Genomic DNA, 24,112 nt, shown 5'->3' with positions numbered 1-24,112 from the left:
GAAGAGTCTCAAAGAAGCAGAAAAATCACACGTTTCAAACTCTAGGACCCCTTTTATAAGAGTCACCAAAAGGTCAACTATCCAAAAGTAGTGGGGTTGATACATGACATCATCTCGAGCGTCCATCCTTGGGTAAAAACACGGTTTTGGGTAAAACACGTTTTTGCTAGAAACCAACATTTTTTAATGAAATCAATCAAAACATGGTTTGCATCATAGTGCCATCCTTTCTTTCTCCAGCTTGGTATAATGATCCACATTCACTTATAGTGTGGTTACTCCCAATTTTCAGACATCATCAGCACTCTTACCAGATACTCAAATCAATGTATAGTGATGTTCAGCAAGTTTAGGTAGTCTAGGAACTTGTTAAGGCTAGCAACTTGGTACCTGCATGAGCAGGGTAAAATTAGTAGAAATCTTCTCAAATTTCACAAATCCTTATGAAATTATATCCCTTATGAAATGAAATCTAACATCAACATGTTTAGATCTATTATGAAATACACGATTTCTACTTAAATGAATGGCTGATTGACTATCAGGATAAAGAACTACTTCTTTAACAAAGCCAAATTCATTTAATGACCCTTTTAATCAAATTCCTTCTTTACTAGCATCTGTAGCAACAATGTATTCAGCCCCTGTAGATGATAATGCAACAATCTTTTGGAGTTGGGATTTTTAGCTAATGCAAGAATTACACAAAGTATACATATAAACTGAAGTGGACTTCCTATTATCCCTACCAATAGCATAGTCTGAGTCAGTATAACCTTTCAACACAATACCTTCAGATTGTTTCCTAAACTGAATTCTTAAATCTGATGTACCCTTAATGTATCTAAGGAGCCATTTCATGGCTTCCCAATGAGTTTCACCTGGATTTGACATATATCTACTTAAAATACTTATAAAATATGCTAAATCGGGTTTAGAACAAACCATAAGGTACATGACAGACCCAACTATATCGAAATATGGCACTCTTGCCATTCTTTCAAACTCTTCTTTAAATTTAGGACATTGATCTTTTGAGAGTTTAAAAAATGATTTGCCAAAGTTAAACTCACACTTTTGGAGTCAGACATAGAAAATTTAATTAACAGGTTCAGCATATATGATTTTTGGCTAAGACTTAGTGTACCTTCTCTCCTATTTCTCTTAACTTCAATACCTAAAATTCTTCTCATGGTTTCAAATCTTGATTTTAGTTTGTTTTTTTTTATATCTTATATTTCTTTTATGTCATGAATTGTCAATAACATGTCATCCACATAAAGGAGTAGATAAAGTGAATTTTCTCCACATTTTCCTTTACAATATAGGTAAGTATCAAAGTTACTTCTCTTAAAACCAAGTCCAAACACAAAATTATCAATTCTTTTATACCATTGTCTTGAAACTTGTTTTAACTCATATAGGGATTTTTTAAGAAGGCAAACTAAATCAGCTTTCTTATTCATCTCAAAACCTTTGGTTGTTTCATGTAAATGGTTTCTTCTAAATCACCATTTAAAAAAAAAAAAACTATTTTGACATCTAAATGATCTAATTCCCAGTTAAATTGTGTGATTAAGGCTAGGATAACCCTAACAGTTGTAAATTTTACAACTAGTGAGAAAATTTCATTGAAATCTATTCCTTTTTCAGTAAAGCCCTTTGCCACAAATCTAGCCTTGTATCTGATGTCATTATCACTTTGTTTTCATTTTTTAATTTTGAAAATCTATTTATAGTCGACAACCCTCTTTCCTTCATGTCTTTTTACCAAAACCAAAGTTTTATTCATTTTAATTGATTGCATTTCATCTTGCATTGCTGCAAGGCATTGTTTAGAGTTTTTACTATGTATAGCTTCCTCAAAAGACTCAAGCTCATTTTCAATCATACTTTGATAAGATAACAAAGAAACATCATCATCAAACCTATTTGGAGGTCTTATCTGTCTTCTTTACCTATCTCTAACAAGTTGATAGTTATTTAAAGACTGATCTGTTTCTAAATCAGCATCAGATTCATCATTAGGAATACCATCACCGGGTATTTCCTCATTTCTCTCATCAGGTTGAGCATTAGTCTGATGAGTTTCATATTAGACTGCTTTACCTCAATCTCAACTTCTCTTTCCACATTTTCAACCTGACTTAAGTGTTCTATTTGATTTTCAAATTTAAGACAAGGCAAATCATGCTCATTAAATACAACATTTTTACTACTTATGATTTTATAGCCTTTGTTTTCCCTTACCCATAGCCTATACCACTTCACCCCATCACCATAGCCTACAATATACATTTAAGGGCCATTGGTTCTAATTTGCCTTCAGATTGGTGTGCAAAGGCTGCACATCCAAAAACCTTCAAGTTATTGAAGTGAACAGGTCTTCTACTCCACATTTCTTTAGGATTTTTAAAATGTATAGCACTAGAAGGGCTTCTACTAATAAGATAACTTACAGTTTTAACAGGTTCCCTCCAAAAAAATCTTAGGCAGGCCAGAACTTAAGAGTTTACATCTCACTTTTTCAAGAATTGTTCTATTCATTCTTTCAGCTAAACTATTTTGTTGTGGGGTGTGTGCTATTGTTCTATGTTTTGATATGCCAGAAGATTTGTACAACTCATCAAATTTAAAATTGCAGAATTCCAAACCATTATCAGTTCTTAAGACCTTAATTTTTTTCTCAGCTTGGTTCTCAATCAATGTTTTTCAATTTTTGAAAACATTAAAAGTGTCAGATTTTGATTTTAAAAGAAAAGTCCTGTTTTTTCTTCTAGAAAATCATCAATAATTGACAAAAAATATTTAAAACCAGAATGAATTGTTACAGAAGTTGGTCCCTAAATATTAGCACGCAAATATTCAAGTACAGACATAGATTTATGCATTCCAAGCAAGAAAAGTAATCTATTTTGTTTTCCAAGAATGCAATAGTTACAAAGACTAAGTTTTTCTATGGTATTTTTTCTAAAGGTACCCTGTTTTTTCAAAATCTGAAATCCTTTGTCACTATTATGACCCAATCTTTTGTGCCATATTTGTAACTTATCATTTTGGACTGAGATTGCTGTTGAAGTGGAGTCTAAATTTTTTTTGTAAAATGTACAGTCCATGTCTCTTTGGGGCTTCAACAATTACTTGTGAACCCCTTAAGATTTTAATGTATTCCTTGTTAATCAATATGTCATAGTTTATGTCATCTAGAACCCCCAAGAAAATAAGATTTCTTTGTAAATCAGGAACATATCCGGTCTTTTCCAAAAAAAATTCTTCATTTCCTTTTACTTTCAAAGTGATAGTTCATATTCCCTTAACCTGACATGTCATGTGATTACCCATTAAAACCTTACCACCAGTTACATTTTCAAACTCAGTGAACCACTCTTTGTTTGGACACATATGGTAGGTGCAGCCCGAGTCAAGAATTCACTCTTGACAAGGTGGACAGTTTACAACTACATAAACTTTATCAATTAAAGTCTCATTGTTATAGACTAAGGCTGCATTACCATCTTCTTTTGATTTATTTTTCAAATTACTAAGTCTTTTGGGACAATTTTTGATAAAATGACCCTCTCCAAGACAATATAAACACCTTTTTTCTTTAGTCTTAATTTTCATTTTATCTTTAGGATTTCCCATTTTCTTGTGTCCAGGTTTCTTATTTCATAATCTTGGGATTAGTTTTAGACTTAGCCATCAAATTCACCCCATTGATAGATTCTTTCCTTTCAGATTTTAACTCTAACTCTTTATTTCTTAAAACATTGATAATAAAATCAGTAGTTTGAGTTTCCCTCCCGTATTCAATGGCACTTTTAACATCTTTGTACTTATAATCAATTGAATTTAACAAAATCACAACTAGCTGATATTTTGAGAGTTTTTCATCACAGTCGAAAAAGTCACGGGATAGCCTATTAAATCTATCTATTTTAACCTCAAGATCAAGAGATGGGTTAAGTTTAAAACCAAAGAACTGTTTTAGAAGATACACTTTATTAGGCATAGATTTATTCAAATATGTATCTTCTAACTTTTTCCACAATTCAGCAGCAGTCTTAGTCTCACCAATTTCTCTAAGTACATTGTCAGACAAATGCAGAAAAATTGAACTCCATGCAGTTTCATCAAATTTAGTTTTCTTTGTTTCCTCTAAATCATCTGGCCATGTCTCATTAATGGCCTTAGCACATTTTTACTGTAACAAAATTTCCCTCTTTTTTGGCGCCAGAGACTGAAGTCTCGTTTGCCATTAAAAATATCTAATTCAAATTTTGTAGTTGTCATTATTTTTGAAAAAAAAAAAAAAAACTGGATGCAGACACAGTATATACAGATCGGGCAGGCACCTTGCAAGTACTTACAACTTAAAACAAATCAAGTATCACCACACATGAGATAATTATTTCATAGAAATTGTTCACGGTAATACAATCACAGTGTGCTATTCTCAACATCAATCACATTTAAATCATAAGAACGGATATTGACTACAATAAAGATTATAGCAGGATATTAATATCAAGTTTTTTGACTTTAAGTCAAGGTAACCCTCAGATTCCAGACAACTTAAGGTTTCTGGACAAATGAATCACCAAGATAGTCGCAGATCAAAGGTTATAATCACAGGTGCAGTAAACTTAGGGAGTATAAACACATAATCTGTTCTATAAACCGTAAAACAAGAATGATATCACCAAAGCCCTATAATAGGGTTTCAAGAAATAACGACGATAAGCTCAAACAAGAGTCATAGGTTACAGATCTACACAAATCAGAGCTAAGAACCTCCGTTCAACTGCTCTGATACCACTATTAAGAGAAGGTTCAAAACATCAAACAATATAAACAACAAAAATATGCAGAAAACTAAATATCGAAAAAGGATGTTAAAGGAAATCTCATTATAAAGTGCCCTAAGGCAGTAAAACCCAAGAATCTCCCAAAAATTCAAGTGCTTTTGTCTCCAGGAAACCCATTGCCAGAATTGATTAGAACCAAGGCATTGATATAAGGATGTTTTGGCATTAAGACCGTAACCACACAAGATCATAGTAAAAATCACAGTCTTCTCTCAAAATCGAAAGTTCACACAAGAACACAACACTCAATTCGAGTTGAAATCAGCCAAGATTACAGCATTTGAGAGAGTAAACCAAAAATCAAAAGAGAATTTTGATTTTTAGAGAAAATGCAACGGAGAACACAAATGGCCAGAGAAGAAAAGAAGAGTCTTGAAGAAGCAAAAAAATCACGCGTTTCAAACCCTATGACCCCTTTTAGAAGAGTCACCAAAAAGTCAACCATCCAACGATAGTGGGGTTGACACATGGCATCATCTCGAGCGTTCATCCTGGGTAAAAACGCGATTTTGGGCAAAACATGTTTTTGCAACAAACCAACATTTTCTAATGAAATCAGTCAGTACATGGTTTGCATCATTGTGCCATCCTTTCAGTACCTATATTTGGAAAACACAAAACGTAATTACATTTTATTTTTTATAATTAAATTTTAATTTTAACTACACATTTTGTAGTATCCTTAACTATTATCCAATCATTCACTGCTTATTTCAATCATATTATAAATTTAGTAACTTATAATTTGATCTAAACACTTGAGAGCATCTCCCATACAACTATAGATTGTTTAAAAAAATAAAAAAAATGGCCCCCAAGGCACATCTCCAAGTGGTAAAGGGGAGGGTGGAGAAATCCAGCTTTGCTTGAGGCTGCTGCGTCAAGGGTTCGAATCCTGAAATATGGATTTGGCTCTTGGGTAAGTGCAAGTGTACAAGCAGCCTTCCACCCTGTACCCTTGGAGGCATAACCTGCGATTTACCTCCCTCACGATACTCCAAGGCAGGGGTGGTGGGGGACCCTTAAGGTTAGTGTTTAACTTTTTTTTTTATAGATTGTTTAAAAAATGTGTGAAATAAGTAAAAATATATTAAATTTAAAAAGTTCTTTTTCCAATACAAGTTAACTGGAATTTTTCAAGCTGACTTGGTAGAGAAAAATTATTAATGTCAAGAGTTTTGTCCATATTTAAAAGCTTTGTTTGATGGAGTGATTCAACAAAATTAATATTTCCTTTTCAAATTTATATTTCTTATACAGATTTATACATAGTTTTATTTTTATTTTAAAAAAATAAAGAATACATAGATAGAAATTCAAAAATATATTTGGAAACGAATTTTTCAGTCATTGTAAGCATGGTTTATGTACAATGGTCCATGTAATAGTAGGGTTACGATTACATTCTCTAATAAAGTTTCATCGGAGAATGTAGTTCTGACTCAATTTCACAGGAACTTTTGTTCTATCAATAGTGTTTTGAATTATCATTATTCATTTTATCATATATTAATGCAATATTAATAAAATTAATGCAATATAGATTGAAAATCTTTCTTATGCTAACGTGCCAAACAATTAATAGAATGCACTGTAGAGGTTCTAATAATAACTTTCAATATTCAAAAACTTACAAAACATAATATATGTAAAAATAGATAAACAGATTATATTTCTAACTAACTCGTAGTAATACAAATCATCCAAGGATAAAATATGAACTTTGGAGTTCTATAATTTCTTTTAACTAAGAAGCGTATATATTCAACAATCAATAATTCTAGTTGTACAGAATTTTTTTGATAGAAACCTTACAGAAGTTTCACATTGGAGTAGGTCCCCTGCGAAATAAAATAGTGCCAAAAAATGAGTTGTGTGTGATCTGTAAAGTGTTTATATCTGTACATACAGCACCTCTCTTCAACAATTTACAATCAAGAAGCAACACATAATGATAGAAAGAAATATAATGGTCATTTGGGATTCCAAAAAAATTAAGTACATAAAAATAAGAAATTGAATATTTTTCTGTTTTCTCTATGAATAAATACTACACATTTGCCTTGGTTTTAATTAAAAAAAGAAAAGAAATGATAATCCCAAGAAAATCCATAACTCAGAAAAGTGAATTTATTTTTCATTTTTTCTAAGTTCTTTAAACAATGCGCTCCAAATTAAACACTAAACCATAAGAATCAATTGGCTTGAAAATCTGTTCAAGTTTTACTCTCGTATTTGGGGAGCGGGGCAATCCCTTGCATAGTGCCCTTCTTCTCCACAGTTGTAACACCCTCCACCACCATCATTATTTCTCCGGCGGCCACCACCATATCCCCTATTTCCACTACCACGACCACCACTGCCGCCCCCACCATCTCCATAACAGTCTCTTGCCAAGTGACCTATTCTTCCACAATTATAACACTCCACTCCATCACCTCCTCCATGTCCACCACCGAACCTCCCACCTCTACGACCACCCCTACCGAAACCACCACCGCGTCTGGCACCTGAATTATAATTTCTTGCCAAAATAATTACATCAACAGCTTTGCTTCGCCCATCTTCTCTATTATCAACCTTGAACTCCACCCTCTGACCCTCTCGGAGGGTCCGGAACCCATCGGACTGGATCTCGGTCTGGTGCACAAAAAGATCATCACCACCTTCTTCCGGGGCAATGAACCCAAACCCTTTTTGCACACTGAACCACTTCACTGTCCCTACAAATCTTCTTACATCCGCCATTAGGGTTCTTGTTCTATATACAGAATGATAATTTTGTAAGATTCTAAATCCTAAATTTCAGTTGCTGCAATGTCATTGTGTGACAGAACTGACATGAATTGGACGAAGATAGGACTCTGATCCTTAAAAAGATTGACGTTTTTAAGGTCTATGGTTGGAAACTGTTGGGAACTTTATCCATATGTTACTTTTCTTTATGTGGATAAAGATTATGAAGGAATGGATATTCCAGCTCGAACAGAAGGTGGAATGGGGCCTTTCATTTATTTTTATAGATGGAGTTCTTAATTTGTGTTTCTCTCTATTTTATTTTTTCTTGAAGTTACACTTGCGACGACACTATATGTAATTTATGACTAATTATAGATGGAGTTCTTAATTTGGGTCGATAAGGCAAATGATTTTTAACTAAAAACTTGAAGTAAATAGCACTAACCCGTACCATTCCTCTACATGGTAATAAAATGTGTTCAACTAATAATAAGTGAAAATTTCTGGAGCTCAATTGTATATTTTTTTATTGCAAATGTACGAAAATGAACTTGATTATAATATGGAAAAACTAGCAACCTCTTTGGAGAGAGAGAGAATAAAGAATATTTACATACACTTGAAAATACTAAAAATAATTTATAGACAATCAGTTATTAATTAAATCGATTTTCGTGTAATTAAATACATATTCTAATCGTTATTTACAATTTCTTTGCTTGTTTTGGAGACTTTTTGGGTTCACCCTTGAGAGATTCAACAAAGGACTCCACCTTATCTTCTGCTTCTTGAACCTGCATTATCAATTTAGTTATTAATTAGCACGCTCTAAGCTAATTAACTTTATTATCTTTTTCTAAATACAAAATTAATGTAATCACTGCCCTTTTTCAAAGTTGAAATAAAAATAATAATAAAAAATGGAAATACATAGCAATAGCCAATAGATATTATGAACTCATGCTCTAACATGCAATTATTCATATAAGTGATGATGGATTTTTGGGATTGTGGGGTGAACTCTTCTGTAGCTGACATAAATTTGATTTGACTAACTAACTACCTGGAAAGATAATCCTAGTTCAAAAAAGGTTGAACCCCAACTTTAAGGGCTCCCACCGACCTTGCCCTGGACTATCGTGGAGGAGATAAATCGCAGGATGTGCCTCCCAGGCATCAGGGTGGAGAGCACATGGATAGGCCAAGGCTATTAACCCATATGGTAACTCCCGCTTGCAACAAAGTCAATTCCACCTTGCGGGGAATCGAACTCTGCACACTGCCGCGCTGAGCCCTATCCGCCCTCCCTTTTGCCACTGGGAGATATGCCCTGGGGGCAATAATCCTAGTTCATTCAAGCTTAAATATGTCAAAGGACAAAAATTAAGAAACAAAAGTGAAAACTTACTTTGTTAGAACTTGGTTGCTCCAACTTGGTCTTTTTTAATGGTATAAGGTTAACTTGATGATCAAGAACTAATGTTAATTAAAAAAAAAAAATGACTCAGAAAAGCACGTAGCAAGCCAGAAAAGTATTATATATACCTTATCAATAAAATGTCCAACTGAATCAGCACTTTTAGTTAGCTGTCTTCTCAGCCATTTCTTCAACAAAATCCACAACATTTTTGAGTTTTCCATCCGGCAGATCGTCTGCGATATCCTCCGCTACTTTATCAACTTCCTCCGCCACCTTTTCGACAACTTCCACTATTTGTTCTACCGTTTCTATCCCCGATTCAATTTTATCTGCATATTAAAAAATGATACGTTTTTAACTCTATTGCATCTTAATTAATGATTTTACATTTAGAAGTGTCAAAATATGTTGGGTGACTTATACATGCCTAAAAAGAAATAGAAAGATACTCGAACGCTTTTAGGCCTAGCGCTCGGATAATTTTAGACGCGATGAACTCCTAGAGAAAATAATTGCGCCGGGCTAGTAAGGGGTGGCTGAGCATGAGTTACTTCAAAACCCGTCAACAAGATCTGCTTTATATATAACTCCATAATTTGCGACTTGAAAACTTAAAATTTACAATTTTACACACAGAATATACTTGATCCTTACTTTTAAGTGACCATAATGGACCCCATTTTTAGGTGAAAAAGGGTAGGACTAATGATACAACAAGTCCCAGAATCCAACCCCTGCTGCATGAATTAAAGCAAAGAGAAATATAAAAACAATTGCAGATGAGAAAAAAAAAAAACTGATAATTAATCAATCTTTTGGCCCACTAGTTTAAGTAAAAATAAATAAAAATTTAACTTACGAGGAACTAGAAGGTTGATCGGATGGCAATGGATCTCCTAGTACGCTGTTGGCATGGACTGCAAATTTCCTAAATAAAATTAAAAATTAAATGATATTTCGTATATACATATGAAGTAGCTGCATATATTTTGGTGGCGAGTTGATCTCATTAATGCTTGTTCTGTGATGAAAATGAAAATATAATTGAGCATGTAAATCACGGGAAACCTGAAATTGGCTTACCTTTTAATGTTATTGCATACGAAAAGGGTTTGATCTTTGGGCGTTGGAATGTACAGCTTTGTCATAGGATTCCAAGTTATAGTTTGTGACATCTTAGCATAGGGCTTGAGATGGAGGCCATTCCAATTGGACCCAACAATAGAACTTGCCATTATCAATAATGTTGCTTCAGCTCTAATTATGTCAATGAACTTGGATTTCTTGATATTTAACAACCAAGGGACCTTACAACGTTAATATATAGGAAGACTAATTGGGTCAAGTAGTTATCCTATATTGTCCACCAGGGAATATTCAAATGATGTTACATCAATACGTTGTGTACTAAGCATCATGGTCGTAATAAACGAAACTGAAACACCACTACACAAAAAATCACTTTTTGCAACGGGCAAAAAACGTTGCCGTAGACCTATCGCAACATTCATGCGTCTGTTATGGGTTTCAACGTTGCCGTAGAGCGAAGAGTTTTGACAATATTCATTGCGCGTTGCAAAAACTTGGTTTATTGAACGTTGCCAAAACATCTTTTGGCAACGTTCAATGCACGTTGCCAAAACCAAGTTTCCACAACGCGTAATTAACGACAACATTCTTTAAACGTTGCTAAAACATCTATAGCAACGGTCAATGCACGTTACCAAAAAAAAAAAAAAAAAAAAAAAAAAAAGGGTCTTTAAATAATTGCATGTAGCCTCTGTTTGATCCCCATTTTTTTGGAGAAAATGAAGTCTTAAACAGTGTTTTGACATAATTTCAACCACACATTCTTCAATAAAATAATATTACACGTAAATTCAAAACTTTTCCTTATTTTTTAACCGCACATTTCACATTAATACACTATTCAAAAATTCACTTTCCCCATCAAAATGGGACTCAAACAAGGGCGTAAATTTTAAACTTTTTTTTTTTACTTTTTAATCAACATTCTCCAACAATTCACTATTACAAAACTCGTTTTGACGGAATAATGGGCATCAAACTGAAGCCAAACGTGTCAACTTGGTTTTCTTTTATTGCTTTCTTGTTTGACTTCCATGAATGGTTTTTTGAGGAAAGCTCTCCATAGGAGTAGTTATTTACTTAATGGTTTTATAAATCTTTTACTTATTTTAGTATTATTTCACGTTGACGATCAAAATGAGGAACTGGTATCCATAATTCTTGGCATGTTTCTTAGATTATTTTAGATTGATCAGTTATATGACAGGTTTTTTATTTTCTTGCCGTATTATGCAAGGGTAATGCTTATTGTACGCCATTGTGTACAGATTGATTTATTGATGACATGAAGGAGATTTACACCATCAATCTATACTCGTCACTCTTCTATTTTAAAAAAAATACCCAAACTTTCCTGAAAAAATCATTAATCGCTGTCAACAAGTAATAAGCACCTCCTTTTGAAGATATCCTGGCTGGTCTCCAACAATCTAAATAGATATATTCAAGTGTTTCCTTCGTGTGTGTCTCCTTTTGTGAATCTGACTCTTCTATTTTCCAAGGACACAATGCTCACAAAACTTCATCTTATTGGTCTTTTGCCCATCAAGAAGTCCTCTCCTACTCAACTCTGTCATCCCTATCTCACTCATATGTCCAAGTCGTATATGTCAAAATTAGTAACTTCCTCATCAGTTAAAGAAGAATAGAAATTGCTACATCTCCTTTAACCGTGGAACCTATAAAATGTATGACCGTGTAGAGTTTTTTTTTCCTTCATGACAACAAGAGTGCCCCGACTCATCTTTAAAACTCCATCTTCACTGGTGTGTTTATGACCTTTTGAGTCAAGTGTACTCAAAGATATGAGATTCGCTTCAATTTTGAAATGTGACTTACATTTGTAAGTGTTCTATTAGCATCATCAAATATTATGATTCTGACTGTACCAACCTGGATAATTTTGCAAGACGAGTTGTTTTCCATAATCAATGCACCTCTCAAAAGTCTTTTATATGTTGTAAACCAGTCCCAGTTAGGACACATATGGAAAATATATACAGAGTCAAGAACCCATTCCTCACAAGATTTGAAACATGTCAGAAATCATAAGAAACTCTCCTTCACTTTGCCCATCTTCCACAACACCGGCCTCCGATGTGTTAACATGTTACTTTCCTTTTTCCGAAGCACCAGCAGTTTTATTTCTGTTTTTCAACGAATAGCAATCAGCATTGATGTGTCTCTTCTTCATACAGTAGTGACATACTTTCTCTGCATGTCTGGATTTAGATCTGCCGCTCATATTCCTATCAAGATTCATATTTGATTTCTCCCACGAACAATCAGGCTTTCAGCCTGACTCCCAGATCCTCTAGCAAGATGTATTATCTTCTTCTTAGATAGTTAAGCATCATAGACCTCTTCCACAGTGAGATATCCCGACTATAAAGAATAGTATCTTTAGAAGTCACATATGACGACGACACTGAACACAACAACATCAACGCCAAATCAACTAGGATTTCTTTGAACATAGCTAAGTGATCATCCAATTACATTCATTCAGACATCTGGTAAGAATACAAGCACTATTTCAAGTGTAACTTCTTGGTCAAACTCTTTGTCATACAAAGTTGCTCCAATTTCAACCACAACGCAGCGACACTTTCTCCTTTAGAACATCATGAAGAATTTGATTTGATAGATATGAGTGAATTTGGGATTGAGCATTTCGATACCTATGCTGCTTGTCATCCTGCATCCAAGTAAATGCATTTTATCAAAGCCAAGTAAGGCTTCCTTCAAATCCATCTGCACAAGAACTGCTCGTAACTTCCCTTGCCATGAAGTAAATATCGTGTTTCGATCCAATAACGGAATATCATATTCCATCATTGGCATGCGGAATAATCAATCTTGCTCTGATATCACTTGTTATAATTCGAATGAGAGCTGAAATTACATTATTAAAAGCGGAACATCTCTGATACCACTTGTTATGAATTAATCGCAAGACAATTACAATAATAAAATAAACAAGAACAAAAATAACAACACCAAAATATATGTGGAAACCCAAGATGAGAAAAAATCACAGACAGAGGAAGAAAAATCACTATAATCAATAGTAATTGTATTTACAATAAGATCTCAATACTTTCAATTAAGATATAAAACTCTCAAAATGTTGCATGAATGCTATAGGAGCAATACAAGCCATGACTTATATATATAAAAGATTAGGAATCAAGTTGTAGATGAATATGAGTCTAAGAATGCGTAAAAAAGCAAAACGGGTCTAGGACAAATAACATTATCGCTTGAGCGACAAGCGAGCGGTAGGCGGGCAATAGCTTTGCCACTCGAGTGTCAAGTGAATGACAAGACTCTATAGAAAATATGCAAGTATTGCTCAAACGGCCAACTAGCTGCAGGCTAACGAAAATTTTCTTTCTGATCTATAATTTTGATCTCTTCAATATCATTTCAACCAAAATCCCAATACCAACTAGAATTTGGGTCAAACTACAACAAAAATAATGATTAAGCTTGAGAATTTGTAGCAATTTACAAGCGAAAAGGGCTCGAGGTAGTTTCAATGGCACGGGGCTATATCGAGCTCTTTAACGTCGTGGTCAATGGCATAATCAACCTACTTTTCTGCAAAGCTAGTAGAGATCACTGTAAAATTACTCAAAGATAATTGAAAGCTAGAAATGGATGCCCTGATATCGGGACATGAAAGAATTTGATAGATGAAATTCATGAATCGAGACATGTGCGTCTTCACAATATTGCAACAAATAAATCACCATCACTACAGATTGCATGTGAAGGAAATCAAAGTTTGGAATGGGAAGAGTAGCCCAAAGATGCCTCCACCTTTTAGAGAGAATTGAGGTTTGAACAACTTCTTTGAGATCTATTAATACAGGGATTTGGTGAAGTAAAACATCGGGTAATATGCTAATTCTATCTTCTTGGATTGCCATTTTTTCTTGCTCTTCTCTTCTTTCATCAAAAGGCACGTTGAGAACGAATTAAATAAGATGATTCTATTTCCCAAACTTCCTGACTCACTCCTACGAAACCAAGGTTGATTTTCTTGATGAAACATTCTATATTTATAATATATTCATAAGCAGTTGCTTCTATGTAAATTCAACATTCTCCTTTTCTGATAAAGTCTTTGTTAGATATTTATATAAATATTTTATTTGAAAGAAATAACTAGGCTATACGAAGCGTCAAATTGGTGAAAAGTGTCGAATTCGTGTGCGAGATCAAGGGTTCGATTTACATCCCACACGATCATCAATAAGTCTTTGATTGGACCTAGGCCTTGGATTTTCTTGATTAAAATAATTTTTTTTTTATTTTAATCATTTTTGAAATTATTTAATAAGTCAAACTAGCCATTTTTCAACATCCTATTATCAACAACCCATTATCCACAATCCATTAAAAATTGCACTTGAGATTTCTGAAACCATTTGTGACTACAGCACAAATGGTTTGTTTGATCGTTGTATCATAGTAGTGATTATCTAAAGAGGTCGTAGCAATTAACGACAACAATTTTACTTTAGGATATCGTATTGTTACGAGATTCGATCACTCGATAAGTTTTATTGACTACAATTTATTGTCCTACAAGTTACTAAAACTAATTCTTATTTAAAAATCTTGATTTTGAATTAGAATATATCTTTCATATTTGGCTTGCTAGGGTGTGTTCAAAGACAAGTAGACAACTTTCACATGTTGACATTGGGTACCTTCTTGTAAGAATGAGAAATATTTTGGTGGAAACAAGTATAGTAGTCTCTGATGCACCTGTAGAAATTGGTTCAAATAATTAACTAAAATTGAAAAATGAAAATGTGTGTAAAAGTGAAAAATGAAAAGGTGTGGCTACGTGTCAACTTCGATCAAGTATTCGGACTTGATCCGATGGTCAAATTACAAAAATAAATAGACCAACTTATTCTACTCGTCGATTAGATCGTCGTGGTATATTTGGAATCTCGAAACCAATTTCGAATGAATGAGAAATTGCGGTCCAAAGTTGGAAGAATGAGGTGTTGCAACTTTTCGAAAAGATGCAGGTTTTGGCCAAGTGTTACAACTTTTTGAAATAATGCATGTTTTAGCCCACACTACTTCATTTGCATCCTTTTTACATCTATAAATAGAACCCTATGGACATGATTTTGAGTACACCAATTGCATTGAGCATTCATTCTCCTCTTGCAATTCTCTCTTTTCTAATTCCATAATATTTTCATGCATGTCCTTGGTAAAGAGGGAATTCCGTTCGAGTTCGTTGGTCAAAGCTATTTGGAGTGCTCCTATGGCTTGACGTGGTCATTGTATCTTGGGAGATGATTGTCAAAAAATCGTTAGCACCTATGCAGGGCAAATTCATCTTAAGGACCAAGTGTCAAATATTTACCTCGACCAAAAATTCATCACTTGCATCTTTCTTCCTACAATTTTCTGATTTCTTTTGATTATATTTTGATTTCGGGAAATGATTAACATTGTTTACATGTTTATGTTGCAAGGTTCGATCAAAAGAATAATTTGCTTTCGTTCAAGAATCGTAAGGGAAGAATCCATATCCATGCATTCAGATTCGGTAACTTTCATGTTTTACTTCTCAAATCTTATTTCGGTAAGTCGAAATTACGTTTCGATTTCATGCAAATAACCGGTATGCTTTTGTGAATATAATATGCACGTAATCGGTGTAAAATTCCCCAACAATCTCAAGATGAAATTTGTGTTCGTTGTGTATTGTATATTCTGTTTCAAATCTGCCAATCGTACCACTCACTTAAGGGAACAAATTGGGTTTTGTTCAAAAACTGCAATTTGAAATTCTGCTATATTTGTATCATAAAATGGAAATAAAATTTGAACCGGTGCGTGCATGGGAACCCAATATTATGTGAAAATACGAATGGAGACGTTTGAAGATAATTGTAATTATAGAGTTTCCTTCATCTTTGCATATGCATTTTTCCTTAAGCATGTGCAAATTTCTACGTGCATCTGGTAATATATTTCATGAAAATATTTGGAAAGACAGATGGCATGTGAATAAATGCTTACATAAAATTATACATTGAGAGAATAATGATAGTAAAATATTCTCTAATTTGGGTTTGTGAAAATGCAACATATTCGAGATTCAAAATAATGAATAAATTTGGTCTTGTTTTACCTTATGTGGACATTTCTTTGTATGAATGGTTGTACTCAAACCAACGGCCATTAGTGGGAGAAGGCTACCAAACCAAATTTAATTTCTTCCATCCTTCTTTATTTAACAATGGGCTTCGAAAACACATGGGTGACCAATTTTCATCTGTGTTGGTTGTTGCTATTGGTTTTGGAAGTGCATGGTGCAGTTCTGGCCATTGTTTAATTTAATTAATTGTGGTAGTGGCAATTCATGTTGTGATGATGAGATTGCAATGTCATCTCTTATAATATGGAAGTGCACAGACTCCCTTAAGACATTGACATTCTTATAGATGGAATACATTTATACAATGGATGTATAAATGTTTGGAATATAAGTTGCTATTCCTTCACTTTGGTCATGATGAATTGGATATTGTTAAAATCAACTCGAGTCCAATAACGAATGGATGGAAATAAGGAAATTATTCCTAACCAGTGGACATATAACGATGCCAATTATTTGATGAAAGTATATGAACTTTCATGAGATTCCTTTGATTGGAATATGAAAATGGCATGGTAAATTACTTGGTTAAAGTTTCATAACTTGTTGAAATTATACTAACTTTGATAAATGTTGATAGCCTTATTTAATTCTATGGAATTAAGTGAGATGATTTAAGTGGATATCATTATTTAGTAATGAGAATTAAGCCACTTAATTATTTGAAATCGTAGAAAATTTTGCATGGAAAGATGTGTCTTTTCATATGAATAATCATGACTTTTGGTATGATTAATTTTCCAATGGGTTTATCTCTTTATAGAGATTAATTCAAAAGGTTTGTCCTTTTGTAGAGTTGTGTCTCTTGAGAACACAACTTTTCAACCGATGGTTGAAATAAAACTATCATGTGAAATGTCACAAGTGTGATAGGTTGCATATGTTTGAAAAAGTTGCAATGCTTAGCCCTCTTTATTATTGAATTGACTTCAATCGTGAGACCAATTAAATTGATTTATGCTTGGAAAGCATTGATGGTCTATATGATGGCCTTAATTTAATTTGGATGATCAAATTAAAATAATTGGATTGAAATACGTTATATACAATTTTAATTGAAATAAATTGTGAGTCAACGACCACTATTTTGAAAGTACTTAGACTTTCATGAAGCACTCAATACGGATATTATCTAAGAGATAAATGAATAGAACTATGAAAATGTTACTGAATCCTAAGTTCAATTGTAACCCAAAGATGTGGGGGTTATCATAAATGCTCGTGAACTTGAATGAAAAGTTTAAAACTTATGGATGCTACGTTACTAGATTACATATGTATTCCTAATTGAGGAATTGTGGGGGTAACTCAGTTTAACAGTTACGTTTGCTTCTATCTTATCATCAAGAACGATATCTATGAAGGTGAAAAAATAGAAAACCATTATATTAATTATAAGGATGATATATATTAAGTCTAAAGTGGATGAAATGGGTTGTAAAGCTGATTATGGCATTTGTTTAGACATGCAAAAACAATTGGAATACATGAGAATATTCATAAAGTTCAAATGCATGGTAATGTTTCAATGATGATATTGAATACCCATAATTCTGAAATCCACTAGTAAAAGTGATTGACTAATGTAGTGTTTAGTAGAAATCCTCCAACCGTGTTTGAAAATTGATAAAGCTTTAGATAAAGCTAATAAAGCATATAGCTTCATGAGAGGATTTCTTGGTAGCGATAATTTGTATCTATCAAATGAATCGATCATTGGCTAGCAATATTTAATAAGATACTAAGTCACATGTAATGGTAGATCTAGACATAAAAGTCATATACATAATACCATTAAGTAGTTGATCTCAATGGTGTAAACTCGTGGTACCTTTAAAAGAGATTTACTAAGAGAAATCAAGAAGACTGCATATCGAAGGGAATAAGATTAAAGCCTACTACGTTAGAGTCCTTGTAATGGTAACCCTACCTTTTTTACTAGAGATCCCAAAATCTTGGTTCAAAGGGACAACTAAGTTATCAGGATTCCATGAAGCACTAAGGAAAATAGTTTCCTAACTCATTCCTATGATATTAAAGTGCTTTCTGCAGAGTTGTAAGAGGTTAAGATAATATTTTAATGATTCATATATCTTGATTAAGTCAAGTGGAGTAGGGCAGAATACTCATAATAGAAGGTCACCTATGTGAGTGTGAAGTGTGGCCACTTCAATGAGAATTATTCAAAGCTTAAATTCTCTAAACACTCGCAGAACCAAGAAGGGTTCAAGGTCAAAATGAACTAAGTCATGAGAACCATGAACGGTTTAGGAAAGACATTGTGTGAGTATCGGTGTTTTGGCTTACACTAAAGGCTGAATGGTTCAAGACATCACGTTCACTAATTAGCCGAGTAAGTCCGATGGTATTTCACTAAGAGAGGTTCAAGGCCAGAAGCTACCTTCCCTGATGCAGTGTTTTTTCGCACCCTCTCTACATTGCATCATATCATCGCATTTGCATATGCGTACCCAATATCCATTCATGTGGGGGATTGTAGGAATTGATTCAAATAATTAACCAAAAATTGGAAAATAAAAAGGTGTGTAAAAGTGAAAAATGAAAAGGTGTGACTACATGTCAATTTCGATCAAATATTCGGACTTGATCCGATGGTCAAATTACAAAATTAAATAGACCAACTTATTCTACTCGTCGAGTAGATCGCCGTGGTATATTTGGAATCTCGAAACCAATTCCGGATGAATGAGAAATTGCGGTCCAAAGTTAGAAGAATGAAGTGTTGTAACTTTTTGAAAGGAAACAGGTTTTGGCCAAGTGTTGCAACTTTTTGAAATGATACATGTTTTGGCCCACACTACTTCATTTTCACCCTTTCTACATCTATAAATAGAACTACATGGACATGGTTTTGAGTACACCAATTGCATTGAGCATTCATTCTCCTCTTGCAATTATCTCCTTTCTAATTCCATAACATTTTCATACATGTCTTTGGTAGAGAAGGAATTTCGTTCGAGTTCGTTGGTCGAAGCCATTTGGAGTGCTCCTATGGCTTGACGTGGTCGTTGTATCTTGGGAGATGATTGTCGAAAAATCGTTAGCACCGATGCGGGGCAAATTCATCTTAAGGACCAAGTGTCAAACACTTGCCTCGACCAAAAATTCATCACTTGCATCTTTCTTCCTACAGTTTTTTGATTTCTTTTGATTATATTTTGATTTCGGGAAATGATTAACATTGTTTACATGTTTATGTTGCAAAGTTTGATCAAAAGAATAATTTACTTTCGTTCAAAATTCGAAAGGGATGAATCTATATCCATGCATTCAGATTCGGTAACTTTTATGTTTTGCTTCTCAAATTCTATTTCAGTAAATTGAAATTACATTTCGGTTACATGCAAATAACCGGTATGCTTTTGTAAATATAATATGCACGTAATCGGTGTAAAATTCCCCAACAACCTGCTTTGTTAAATGAGATGTAGCTGCTATATATGCAAAGATATGGCAGCAAAATTGAGCCACATGACAGATGGTACGCGATGCGTAATCAAGACAACTCTCAAGTAATGCAGTTTTTTAAATAAGATTGTCAAAAATTTCATTGGGGGGTAACAATCCATTTCTCTCTTTCTATGTTGAATCGAAAGGAAAATAGAAGAATGTTAGCGAAACAATAGATCCATTGCCACAGATATCATCTCGAAAATAATACATGGAACTCGGTTGCCCAAATTTCAACCTACGCAGGCCACAAACCCCTATAATTGAACCTTATACAAATTTTAATTAAGTTATTATCTTCTTGATGATAATCCATAATGTTGCACCTAGGAAAATGTGATCGGTTTTTAGAAAGATTAAATTTTTTATTATAATTTGAAAATATTAGGAGTTTAAGCAAACATGTAAGAAAATGTTCAGTTGAGAAGATTAGACAAATATAACATTTTTATTGTATTTCTTCTATATGTAATGTGAGTAGGCGAATAGTTCGACCATACACCTTCGTGTTTGACTCAATAAATCTTTATATACTGCGAGAAGGTAAAAATGGATAAAGAGGTTGGTATAAATTTATTGGTGTGAAATTTTAATTGCCTGTTAAGCAAGGCAATGTAGTTGATTGAACTCGCATAATTATGTACGTTTCTTGTAATCATTTTATAACTATTCTTTTAAGTTTTAACAGCCATCAATATTATGTTCAGAGTTGTCGTTAATTATTTTAAATTGATAAATGATTTTTACTCTTAATGAGATAATTCAATTCAATATGATATTATAACAAACAAAAATGTTTAAGGTTCAAATTTTGTCGCTACATTTATGAAAATTATGTACGCGTGAATCTCGAGAACCTTTCAAAAGAGAAATTGAATTTGACCTCCATATGAGTAAGATTAAATTTGAATTAGGTATTTTCCACTTTTTTTTCTTTCTTTATTAGTCTTCATTTTTTTTTCTACTTTACCATATTGTACAACTTCTTTTGAGACATGACCTATATTTCGGTTTTCTCTTTTTCTTTCTCTTCTCCCAATTGATTAATGCCATTTTATAAATGTTCAGTCACTTGAACTCGAACGTACTAAACATGGACTTTAGTTAATTTTTATTTTATAAATGTATTAAGTAAATTACTATTTATTAATGTCTAATCAAATATAATTAATTGATGTTTGATCGATCTGAAAAAGATTTTATATATCGAGTGAGAATTTACAGTTAACGTCACTCTACACAGTGGCTCATTTGGGCACGTTGATTTTGAAATCCAAATGTTCTTTGAGCTTTTGGACTCATTAAATCACTCATTTGAATTTAATGAGTTGTGTCATTATATTAAGACTCGGTGTTTCATTCTAAAATGCCAACTTATGTTAATGTTTATATATTTAATCGATATGAAATTTTACTTACGAATGTGTGTATGTTTACTTCCAAACAATATTGTCTCCTCATTTATTCATTGGAGATAAAAACTTGATATTATTAGGACGGTGCTTAATTCCCTTATTGAGGAAGCTTGTTGAGCTTACAATAGAAATAATCCTTGAACTTCTTTGTCTTATACTTCGATGGATTCTCTTCGTTAACAAGCTTCGAGATAGGTCCAACCTCATGCTCCGCCGGCGGCTCCAAAAACACCGGCCACGACATCCTCGTCTTCTCCTTGTTCACAGTCGTTCTGTGGAACACGGCCTTGTATTTCCCGTTGCTCATTATCTATCAAAGATCATGAAAAACGAAAATTTTATAAGCTTTTAGTGCACAATATTCTAAAATTCAACTCGCTATGGACTCAAAAAGGTAAATGGTCAATGATCAAATAATAGGGATTAGCCATACCTCAATTTGGTCTCCAATGTGAATGATGAGAGCATTAGGAATGTACTTAACATCATACCAATTATCATCTCTGAACACTTGAAGCCCTTGCACCTCATTGGGGACAAGAATAGTAAGGGTCGACATGTCGGTATGCGCCGCCACTCCGAGAGCCAAATCCGGCCGTGGACATGGCGGATAGTAATTAATCTTCATCATGTAAATCAAGTCGTCCCCACCGGCCGCCGCCTTCATTTCGTGCCCTTCAAGCCCAATCCCTAATGAAAGGTACTTAAACAGCTTGTCCGACACCTCCCGTAGCTTCTCAGCATACTTCTCGTTCGCTTCTCTGAGAAGAATTTTAGTTATAATGTGTATATGTAACAATTTGTCCATTTTTTTCATTAATTAATTAAAATATATCCAAAATTAATTTCTTATTCTCCCTTTGTACACTCCTTCGCTTATTGCATGTTTTTATCTCTTCCAAAAGCAGTTACTATTTCTCATATCTTGAACATCATTTTTGAAAAAGTAAAAGTACTTAAAATTAACTCTAGCCATTGGATTCCATTTTTATTTAAAATGTATTTTTCTCTCTTTTTTTCAGCCACACAATCTCCGATAAAATAATTATATGTAAATTCAAAACTATTCCTTCTTTTTTAATTACACATCTTCAAATTTGATGGAGCCGAAACCGGGGGTAAAATTTATTTAGGGCAACTTTTGCCAAACATGGGCTTCTTCTCAATTATTTGAAGTCCCATGCATAAATTCATTTTTTTACGATAGAGGCCAACGATAGACCCCGAGCATTCATTTTAGTATGCTCAATAAAGAGCAACCCTTCTCTAAATCTCAATTAAAAGGCGTTGAGTTGGAATCATATTCTGATTAGGGATTCTTGTAGTTCCAGAGGAAAACTTGTCCACTTCAGTTAATTAATAGATCTACATGAAAATTAGAACTAGCAATTACAAGATTGTGTTAGGTTTGATCTATCCCTACTCTCTTCTAACATGTTTTATTAAAAGCACGCGACTCATGAGAACAGAAGCATAAGAAGCTCACCTGTAAGAGGGTGGATTCTTAGGCCAATACTTGTAATTAATGGCAGAAGGAGGCCACACCCTATGGAACAAGTGATCCACCCAACCCTTTTTGCCGTCAATTTCTTTTTCTAAACTTGTTCCATATCCTTCAATGCCAGATTCTGGGGTTTTTGCAATAACCTCTTTTTCTTCTTTTGGAAGTTCAAAGAATTTCTTCCCTACTTCAATCAACTTGCTTATGGATTCATCAGGGATTCCATGGTTCACAACTTGGAAAATACCCCAGTTTTTGCTCGACTCTGCGACTAACTCTACGAGCTTTTCTTCGTCAGAATCGCTTAAATCTATCACCGGAACTTCAAGAACCACCCCATGCAAGGTGGTGATTGCTGGCTGTTCATTTTCTGATCTGATGAATTCTGAGGGAATGATGTCTACTTTCTTACAAATAGATGCTACTGCTTGCACTCCATCCACCTCCATTCTTCTTTCTCTCTAGAATTCTCTCTCTGTATGTATAATGTATATGTAGGTATCAATCTTCTCACTTTTCCATTTCCATGAGATTCTTGTTTCCTTTATATAAATGCATTTCATGGAACTGACCATCCTTGTGGGTAGGTACGTTTTGCAAGTCTCACACTTGTGCATCTTACACGTGTGCTAGACCGTTCTAGTCCTTGTTTGATCCTCATTTTTCTTCAAAACGACATTATTTATGTGATGCAATATTTCTTGGAACTGAATCGACTTCTTCATTAATAAAGCAGTACTTACAGCACCAGATATTTTACGTGATGTGCACATTTTATGCGTGCTCATGCCGCTTCAAATATCAAATGTAACACAATTTGAAGTGCAACCAAATACTGCATTTAGCACAAGGAGTAACGAGGTAGGAGAATTTAATGAGAGGTTGTTACGTGGGATTTTGGAATTCACTTGATAGTTCATACCAAACCAATGAAACAATGCATGTAGAACTTGTGACATTTTAGAATCAAAAAGATGAAACTTATTGTCACGATTCTCATTATTGTCTAGCATTAAAAAGATGCTACATGTATAAAAAACATTTATAGGTAGGTTGACAGAATATCACATGGCATTCTATTAATAGATTTTGAATAATGTTATTTGTACATAAAGAATTAAGTAATGATTTACATATAGATGAGATATCAGAAAGAGAATAGAGAAGCTTTTTTTGTTGTTGAAGAAATTATGATTCAATTATATTTTATCACATCACGTGTATATAAAATATTATATAAACTCATTATGTACATGTAGCATAACATTAAGATTCTGTACAAAAAACACAATCATACAGCCAATGAGGTGCTGCCTATTCTTTTTCTCCTTTACAAGTAGTGTAATTGCTAGTATGATGCTTTTACGTTATTAGACATTTGACAAGTTGAGAAGATAGATTGGCATTTTG

The 24,112-nt window shown here is 33.7% G+C and overlaps 2 protein-coding genes across 2 annotated transcripts; both read right to left on the bottom strand.

Annotated features, from left to right (window-relative positions):
- Positions 1–6,877: 6,877 nt before the first annotated feature.
- LOC111409090 (cold shock protein 2-like) lies at positions 6,878–7,965 on the bottom strand. Its single transcript, XM_023039010.1, has one exon. The coding sequence runs from the start codon at positions 7,614–7,616 to the stop codon at positions 7,092–7,094; it is 525 nt and encodes a 174-aa protein (XP_022894778.1). The 5' UTR covers positions 7,617–7,965; the 3' UTR covers positions 6,878–7,091.
- A 13,179-nt stretch (positions 7,966–21,144) lies between these two features.
- LOC111409089 (flavonol synthase/flavanone 3-hydroxylase-like) lies at positions 21,145–23,222 on the bottom strand. Its single transcript, XM_023039009.1, has 3 exons — positions 22,688–23,222; positions 21,635–21,962; positions 21,145–21,511 (listed from the first exon to the last, which is right to left on the bottom strand). Exons 1-3 carry the CDS (start codon positions 23,149–23,151, stop codon positions 21,299–21,301), a joined length of 1,005 nt encoding a protein of 334 aa, XP_022894777.1. The 5' UTR covers positions 23,152–23,222; the 3' UTR covers positions 21,145–21,298.
- Positions 23,223–24,112: the final 890 nt, after the last annotated feature.

Source organism: Olea europaea, chromosome 14 (assembly GCF_002742605.1).
Source record: "Olea europaea var. sylvestris chromosome 14, O_europaea_v1, whole genome shotgun sequence".
Taxonomy (NCBI): Eukaryota; Viridiplantae; Streptophyta; class Magnoliopsida; order Lamiales; family Oleaceae; genus Olea; species Olea europaea.
Note: the sequence above shows the minus strand (reverse complement) of the source record. Positions and strands in the feature narration are given on the sequence as shown.